The sequence below is a fragment of the Pholcus phalangioides genome, unplaced genomic scaffold (assembly GCF_987345545.1).
Source record: "Pholcus phalangioides strain wild (caught in Gottingen) unplaced genomic scaffold, Ppha-v1.0 ptg000008l_1, whole genome shotgun sequence".
NCBI classification, from domain to species: domain Eukaryota; kingdom Metazoa; phylum Arthropoda; class Arachnida; order Araneae; family Pholcidae; genus Pholcus; species Pholcus phalangioides.
In genome coordinates, this window is record NW_028301601.1 from 13803715 (window position 1) to 13813229 (window position 9515).

General features: G+C 42.3%; 1 protein-coding gene across 1 annotated transcript; it reads left to right on the top strand.

The window, feature by feature from the left end:
• Positions 1–588: 588 nt before the first annotated feature.
• LOC149083862 (protein D1-like) lies at positions 589–9262 on the top strand. Its single transcript, XM_089235414.1, has 4 exons — positions 589–1062; positions 3459–3588; positions 5402–5542; positions 7991–9262. The coding sequence occupies exons 1-4, from the start codon at positions 889–891 to the stop codon at positions 8170–8172; spliced, it is 627 nt and encodes a 208-aa protein (XP_089091540.1). The 5' UTR covers positions 589–888; the 3' UTR covers positions 8173–9262.
• The last annotated feature ends 253 nt before the right edge of the window (positions 9263–9515 follow it).

A 9515-nucleotide genomic window follows, 5' to 3' on the forward strand; every position in this document is an offset into this window, starting at 1 on the left:
GTATGCTCACATTAGGAAACTATATATACAGTCAAACCTCATTAATGAGTCACTCTTGGGAGAGCAAAAATATGACTTAGTAAGCGGAGTGACTCGTTAAACGGAGTAACACATAGCTGTGCCAATTCCTGTCTGAGGACAATTGGGACTTCCAAAAAGTGACACGGTAAGCGGAGTGACGTGTTAACCGGGTGACGCACTAAAGAGGTTAATAAGTCACTCTTGGGAGAGCAAAAATATGACTTGATAAGCGGAGAAAAAATGCTTAAACTCCAAACAGGACACTGAGACTTTTGGAAACGCAGTATATCTTTGTATTTGTGTAAAAAAAAAAAATTGGTATTCCAATCATGGCCTTCTATACCGTTTTTTCGTTGACAACTATGAAATATTCATATTTCCATTGTCGAAGCCATGCATTATTCAACAGATGATACTCCCCCCCCCCCTTCAGGGTATGGAACGGTAGCGCTTTGCCCTAATTCGACAGGACAGGTAATCCACCAATGTTATCAATTTTTTCCGACATAATAGAAGGTTTTCAACAAGAACTCTCAGAGATTTAGGAACTTGACTCAAAAATAGTGGCATGGAACTGGCAAACAAATCTTAATTCAGCTCAGCTCAGCTCAGGAACTTGAATCACGATTAGACTGTCCTATATTTCAGACATTGAGAACCAGTTCTCTTTCGTTCTCTCGGGAGAACATTTGGTGATAGGATTTTTATGCATCAACAGTTCATTTCAATGTAGAGCTGACTCTTCGGTTGAGCAGCGGTCTCTGAAAAACTCCTGTGCTCTAGCTTCTTTCTCTTCAATACTCTTTCGAGCTAATGTTTTCGTTTTTAAAGAAGTCCCCGAAATAACTTTTTTTAAGGATCGAAAAAATGTCTCCGATAAAAATACGCTCGTGGTGTACGACAGGTGTCGCGCTGAGCATGTTGTATCTCGCCTCAGTCGTTGTAGTTGTTTCGTCGCAAGACGACGCCGTCGAGCAGAAGTTTGTCGAATTCGAAATTACTCCGAATACAGTACCCGTAGCACCAACGTCTAAGCTCCAAGTATGTATTGCATTTTCGTTTTTGAGTTCTGCAAAAAGTTCATGTCGTAATATGCAAGGGTCTATATTTTTACTGTGGAAGGGTCGTTGGAAATATATTTTAAAAATATATGTATATATTTTGATCATGCGCAGCGGCGTCTTCCGACATTTCTTTCGCTCAAATGGATTCATTTTTACATCACGTCAAAGGGAAGTTTTACTGTAATAAGTCAGAGAAGGTTAGGAAATTTTCCTCCTATAATAGAAGTATATATGTACTATTGTACAGGGTGATTATAAAAAAACTATCCCGACATATGGGCTCCTAACTATCATACCATTCACAGAAACTGAATGAAATTTTGGCATAAGGTATTTTGATGTATGCGCTCAAGAATGATATGGAAAACAACAGTGTCACTCTAACAGTTACGGTTACAGTGAGAAAATATCAATTGGCAACACCAAGTTTTTTGTATTGGAATGTGATCTCCATTGTGAAAAACCCTAAATAGCGTTCGAACGGCAACTGTAGCATGAAAATCATCGGCGGTAGATAGGCTAAAAGTGAGGACAACCAATAAGGACAGAGAAGCAGCATAAAATAAAGCATTTTACTGTGTTTTCCACATGACCTTGTGGAGGACTAATCAGGCCTTGTGGGATCTCAGCCGAAGAAACGGTGTGACGAATGAAACGAACATTAATGCTCTGGTGCACGGGAGATTTTCGTGCTACAGGTGCCATTCCAACGCTATTTAGTGTTTTTCAGTATGGAGATCGCATTCCAATACAAAAAACTTGGTGTTGCCATTTGATATTTTCGAAATTTTCTCACTGTTAGAGTGGCACTGTTGTTTTCCATATCATTCTTGAGCGCATACCTCAAAATACCTTATGCCAAAATTTCATTCAGTTTCTGTGAATGGTATGATAGTTAGGGGCCCATATGTCGGGATAGTTTTTTTATAATCACCCCGTATATATAGGTGGTTTATCCCACACTGGTTTGCAAATTACTTCTCCCATTTATGCTTGCTCCCAAAAATGTTCACTTAATTTTCAGCGGTTTGCAATTAGGGTAAAAAGGTTGAAGAAGACTAAACAGTACTTTTTAACCGTACGGCTTTAAGTTCTAATAAGTATTTTTATCCATGGACGTACAAAAATTTAACACTAAATAATATCTTCGCACATTTTTTTTTTCCTCTCAAGGTTTCCCGGTTTTTATCAGGATTTGTCTCGGTGTCCTGAGTCACGTGATCTAGCCACCTTATCCTAGGCTCGTGCCTGCACAATCCGGTTCCGTACTGTGAATCGGCTGCGATTATAAAGTCGCCCATTTCACCTATAGTCATTGGATATGCTGCAAGAAAAGGTAAAGATTTCGCATACGTCGGACTGCTATATCCAGTGGCTACAGGTGGAATGGACGACTTAAGTGACGTCAAAGCTTCGCGATGAGGCTATCCGCTATAGAAGGTGTTGGTCAGACACGGACATCCGCATTCTTTCCGAGATTAATTCGCCCGAGTTTAGCCAGCACATCCTAGAGATAGAAGGCCTCCTAAGGGGTTGCCATAAACGTCATTCAGACTATCTAGCAAGTTTGCCTCATTTAGAAACACAGCATCCTGTTTCGTTTCTTTTCATTTTGGCGTAGAATCTTCCTGATTGGCGTTATTTTGGCGTAGAATCTTCCGGTCTAGCCCGGGCATCGGAATCCTTACCCGGGAGGGCGCTAACGTTTAATGCGAGAAGTAAAAATTTAACTAAATCTGCGCAAACTTGATTGCACCCACCTATTCAGTTTAAAATTCCGTAAGGGCGTTATTCGTTATTACTCTATAAAGTTTGATAAAAGATCTTTTACACGCCACCGACGCGTGCGGGAAGAAAAAGGCCAATACGTCCCCCTATACATTCCCCCCACCCCATACAGGTAGGTATAAGTGCATCGATTACATTCGCTCAAATGTAACAGATGCACTTATTGGTTGCATTTTTCAAGTTTGATCGAATAACTTTTATCAAACTTTTATAGTGTAATCAGGGCCTAAAAAGTTATTTTAGTATACACCTCCCACCCATTCAAACAGAAACAAAGGAAAACGGAGAAAAACATTTTCGAGGGAAAAAAGCATTTTTATATCTACTCACACAATTGTCAAGGTTAGTTTCTTATCTCGAATCGGCGCACACACTTACAAAGCAAAAGGATAGTTTTTCTGTATAGCTTCCACAGAGCTTCCGACGTAATACTACGTCAGAATCATTGGACGGGTTAATTATGCACGCGCTAGAGAATTCTAATGGAGTTATCAAGGAATTCGATCACACACGTGAGCTCTCAAATCATAGTTTCATTTAACTGCGCTTATTTCATCAACTGAGAAGGTACTTTCTGTTGCGCAGGTTGCATATAAGGACATCGAAGTGAATTTGGGAAACGAAGTCACTCTGCTCCAATCAGGACCCGAACCGACTGTCTCATTCGGTGATGCTGACGCTAGTAAGCTGTATACCCTAGTCATGATGGGACCGGGTAAGTTGGAAGGACTATTCAAAATCATTAATATGAAATGCAAGCGGGAGTTTGTAGTCGCAGTCCTGATTTTTTTTTGAGTAGTGAGTTTCCTGAGTAGTGAGGGGCCGTTCAAGTATTACGTCATCATCGAGGGGGGGGGGGGTGTCCCATTCGCTGACTTTTGATGACAAGGGGGGAGAAGGGGTGTTTGGATGACGCTGACGTCATCAACCACCCTTTATGAACATATGAAATGTTCTTAATGGCAGCTTACTCGGTGCGCCAATAACGAGAAAAACCTTTTGATAGTTTGTGGGCAAATGAAGTAACATTCGCTCCCCCCCCCCCCACTATTGATAAGTGCCCTACAGAGCCATTTTAGTGATCTCGAAATGTGTCCGGGCAGCTTAAGTGCTCGGGAACTATATCACGCATCACTCAAGTGATCCGTAATTATATGCCGCGGATCACTTAAGTAATCTGGGAATGTGCCGCGGGTAACTTGAGTGGTGTAGAACCGCACTGGGAACCACTTAAGTAACTGCGTTATGGCCAAGGTTTGAGCATGTATGGATTTGGGGACATTAAGTTTACGATACCACAAATTTAATTAAAACGTTCAATGTTCACGCGTTTGCTTAGGGGTCATTCAAGTATTACATCAGCATCGGGGGGGGGGGGGGTTCGGATTTGCTGACTTTTGATGACAAGGGAGGGAGCGGGGTTAGTTACAAGGATGACATTACTCTCCGCTACCATACGAAGGTTTTTAACAACTGGCTGTTGCGAAGATATATTTTGGAAAGAGAGAAAATTCAACTGCCCCTGCGGGGAATCGTACCCACGTCCTCTCACTTTCCGGGTGAACGCTCTAGACCACTGCATCACAGAGGCACCGAATCTGTCAATCTTTCCTTGGAGCTCGTGTACACTGAAAGACCGTACATGGACGGCCGGACCAGGCTCGGGCCAAGCTCGCAACTGCTGGCTGTTGGAAAGTGAAGGACAGTTGTTGGAGGTAAAGTTACGGAAAGTGAAAGGACGTGGGTTCGATTCCCCGCAGGTGCAGTTGAATTTTCTCTCTTTCCAAAATATATCTTCACAACAGCCAGTTGTTAAAAACCTTCGGAGGGGGGTCAGTGTTTTGCTGACTTTTGCTGACAAGGGGGGGGGGGGTATTGTCAAAAATGGCAAAAAATCTGCTTACGTAATACTTGAATGGCCCCTTATCATAATCCCATGCAAAAATTATTTTACATTGTATTGATTTTTCTTTTACAAAAATTGTCGAATTGCCTATTTGATTTTTTTACGCGGAACCACATTTGAAGTGGCTTCACGGAGCACCGATGTTCCGCGGACCACGCATTGAGGATCGCGAATAGCGGGAGTAGTGTAAAAAAAAAAAATCTTTCTTCCGCTAGGAATGCTATAGTAGAGTGCGAGTTGATGTTGGCAATATTTCGCCTAAGAAGGGGGACTAAAAATGAATGAACGCCAGAACTTTGCCGCTGGACTTACCGAGATAACTTCCTGCCCAGCTTCGTGGCAGAGTCTCCACGCTGCACACTTTTTAAGACCCTGCACACTTTCAGTCCCCTAAAAAAGAGGACCGAAAAAGACACTTTCACCGTTTCGGTTGGAGTTGGGCCCTGTACAAAGTGTTAGTGACGATTACGTTACTTTGATGAATTATCATGAATCGGAATGAAGAGTGGACTATCATATGTATTGTCATCATATTAATATAATTTATATGATGTATATTATTATATATATGTACATATCATATGACCGATATTTGTTCGACGAATTATTTCAAAATTTCCAGATCTCAATGGACTGTTAAACACCAAACAACTTCCCGAGCAGTTTCTGCATTGGATTGTCGCTGATATTCCAGGGAATGATGCTGATGAAGGGAGGAGAACCCTCGTAAATTATTTACCACCTATTTCCTTAGACGTTCCAGGTAATGAATTTAACATAATACACACACACACACACACACACACACACAGAGCATTAAGGAGGAGGAGGCCGAATTAATGATGGAAATTTTTACTGTGATAACTGTAATAAACATGCGGTGAGATTAATAGCACCACTACACTAAACCACACATGCACCTCGCCCATATTCCTCTATGGAATTTAAGGTGCACAACAGAGAAAGAAAATTCTTGATAATGCTGAGATGGACTTTACAAAAAAATTTAGACCAGTTGTTTCCGTCGGGGATCGAACCATGGTCTCTTAGAATCGCTCTCGCTGTCCATCCAGACTGTTGCCACCTTAGAAGCCTAACGCTGAGGTAAGGGAGGCTACTATGTCTAATCTCTGTAGATGTAATTTGAGTAGCGAAGACATGCATCTCAACACCATTAAGAAAATATATGACAAAGCAACTGCAGCGATTTGTTTGGATAAGGGGCCATTCAAGTATTACGTAAGCAGATTTTCAGTCATTTTCGACCCCCTTTCCCCTTGTCAGAAAAACACTGACCACCGCCCCCGTCAGCAAAATTTCGCATCAGCAGCTTAGAATATTTCATATCTTCAAAAGGGGTGGTTGATGACGTAAGCAACCTTCAAACCCCCCCCCCCCCGATGCCGACGTAATACTTGAATGACCCCTAAAGGAAAAGCAAAGATTAAATTTGGAAAAGGAGGCAGACACGGTGATACTATCTCACAAAAAGTGTTCAGAAAACTCGATTGGGATGGGAAAAGAATGAAAATAAATGGAGGATTTCTGTCAACCATTTGCATTTTGCTGACGACATTGTTGTTACCAGCAGTAATACAGACGAACTAGAGGGAATGGTACAAGAACTGGCGAAGGCAAGTGTTCAGGTGGGTTTAAAATGAATCTGCGGAATACTAGAGTTTTGTTCAACTACTTTGCTTTGAAGAAGATTCTGCTGAAGAATACAGAGGTAAAAGAAATACGAGTATACCTGGAACAACAGAATCATTGATGAAATAAACAGAAGAATCAGGATCGGATGGAGTACTTTTGACGAAAACTGTGTAAATCTGAAGGGTTTGCGGAAAATTCACCGCCATGCAATTCATCGCGATGCAATTCACCACTAGGAATATTCACTGCCGGAAAATTCACCGCTAGGAAAATTAACCGCCGGAAAATTCACAGCTAGGAAAATTTACCGACAACAGTTCGATGCGAGTCAGAAAGCTAGGGAGTGAGGGATTGAGCGAGTGAGTGATTGAGTGAGCGAGCGAGCTACTGAGTCCATGAGCGAGTGAGTGAGGGAGTGAATCAATCATTTGTGACACTACCAGGTCACTCTCACATACTCACTAGGTCACTCTCACATACTCACTAGGTCACTTACTCACATACTCACTAGGTCACTCACTCACATACTCACTGGGTCACTCACTCACATACTCACTAGGTCACTCACTCACATACTCACTAGGTCACTCACTCACATACTCACTCTCCATATTCACTAGGTCACTCACTCACATACTCACTCTCCATACTCACTAGGTCACTCGCTCACATACTCACTAGGTCACTCACTCACATACTCACTCTCCATACTCACTAGGTCACTCACTCACATACTCACTAGGTCACTCACTCACTCACATACTCACTAGGTCACTCACTCACATACTCACTCTCCATACTCACTAGGCCGCTCACTCACTCACTGGGTTACTCACTCACTCATTCAATTACTAGGTCACTTACTCACTAACTCACGTACTCAGTACGTCACTCACTCACTCCTCTCTCACTGACTCAGTAACTCAATCGCTCACTCCCACGCTAACTGACTCGCATCGAACTGTTGTCGGTGAATTATTAGTCGATGAATTTTCCTAGTGGTGAATTGTTGTCGGTGAATTTTCCGGACACGAATCTGAAGACCCACACGTCGTTATGCCTGAAAAGAAAAAGTGTTTAACCAGTGCGTGCTACCAGCACTGACATACGGAGCTGAAACACGGACACTCACAAGCATGACGATACAAAGGCTACGGACAACACAAAGGGACTTGGAAAGATGTATGTTACGGCTCAATTACATTGGGCGAGTTTACTAGCTATTTTCCGGCGAGTGAGTGAGTAGCTGGCGAGCAAACCGGTTTTGACTAGCGCAGCGAATTTTAATTACACAGGACTAGTAAAATCGCTCACCAGATGAGCGTGCTAAAGTGGCTCTGTAGCTCCTTTCCCCCCCCCCATCGATTATGACGTGATATTTGAACGGCCCCTTATATACTGGGGGGGGGGGGAGAAATGTACACGTAATTGCAATTAGAAAATATTTTACTGATATTTTCAATAGTAATTTATATTAATAATGCATAATAAATTGAAAAAAAAATTGAATTGCAATCTTTTCTCTCTCTCTCATTCATTGATGATTTCTTGTTGACAGGACCGCACTTGTACAAATTTCTCCTCTACGAGCAGCCGGAAAACGCCGACGTGTCCATCAACCCGATAACAGCATTCGTCAGGACGGGATTCAACATCAGAGAATTCACTGAAGAAAATCGTCTCGGGAATCCTGTTGCTGGTAATTTCTTGAGCTCGGTCTCCGGTGTGTTTCACGGTTAGGGCGTATTAAACAGCCCGAAGCGACGATGATATCAACTATTGACAAGCATCTGAGAAGATGGCATCCTAAAGATATTCCAAGTGCTGCGATAAGGTAAATAAAAATAAACCGTGTTTTTGCCTGATAAACTGTAAGATCAGTCGTGATCCAGGCTCTGTCCCAAGAGGGATATAAGCCTTTTACCCCGAGAGCCTGATAAACTGGAAACAGATAGTATTGGAGCGTACATGTTAGAACAATTCCATCACCAAACTCCAGAGATTCCGACTTTCATACAACTAAAGTCAGAATTGTTTTCAACAGCTGGGCTGATGCGAAGATGAATTCAGGAAAGAAATTGTGTGAACTTTCCTTGCGGGGAATCGAAAATCCACGTCCTCCCACTTCACCTGGTAAGCACTCCAGACCACAAAAAGGCAACGAACATCAATCTTTCCTTGGGGTCCGTGTGCGCTGGACGGTCGGACCTAACGTAAGACAGAGCTCACAATTACTCACATTGCCACCAGATGGTGACTTAACAAAGGATTACGTCACTGACCACTATCCATTTCAACAGCTGGTGATGCGAAGATGAATTTAGGCTGAACACATAGTGAAACGAAGAGCAAAGCAACGATGGGAGAATAGATCCGAGCAGCGAAATCAAACACGCTGATTCCAATGCACCTGCGTATAGTGGCGGGCGCGCATCGCAGCAGAACGGGAATTCCGCCACAAGCGATAATAGCAGTGCGTTCAAGATATTTTATTTTCGCCGCTCTGGTCGCTTGCGTGTAGCTTCAAGATGTCCGTCGAAGGGCTTGTTTTCGCCGTTAAAAAAGCGGTAGTGAGGTCAAAAAATGTCACCAGAATCGTTGATGTCAAGTTCTCGACGCACTTCAAAATGGTGTGGACGACCAAATGAAAACAGCAAGTACCGAGTATAATTTTCATATATTTCCCGTCAAACGTCTTTCGTGCGCACGTGCTCAACCAAACCGAAAATGATTTACATTTTGAGTTTTAAGCTAATTTATCATGCACCGTGTGTGGGTACATGTATTTGAGTAGTCTGAATTGAAAATCATGCATATTTCTATGGAAAAATTGGCAAATTTCATTTTTTTGTTTATTTTCTTTGTGTACCGTCAATATTTCCATACTGGAAGCGTAGCGAATGCTTTTTATGCTGCATTTTTGGGTGTCAATAATTACGTTTCTTGCGTGAAAAAATGAAACAATGAAACCAACAAATATTTCTACAAATAAAGTTATTCGGGGGAGGGTTTTCCACTTCTACCCTTCCACCTATCCTAATAATATAAGTGGGGGGGGGGACACTTCGAGAAGTGATCGCACT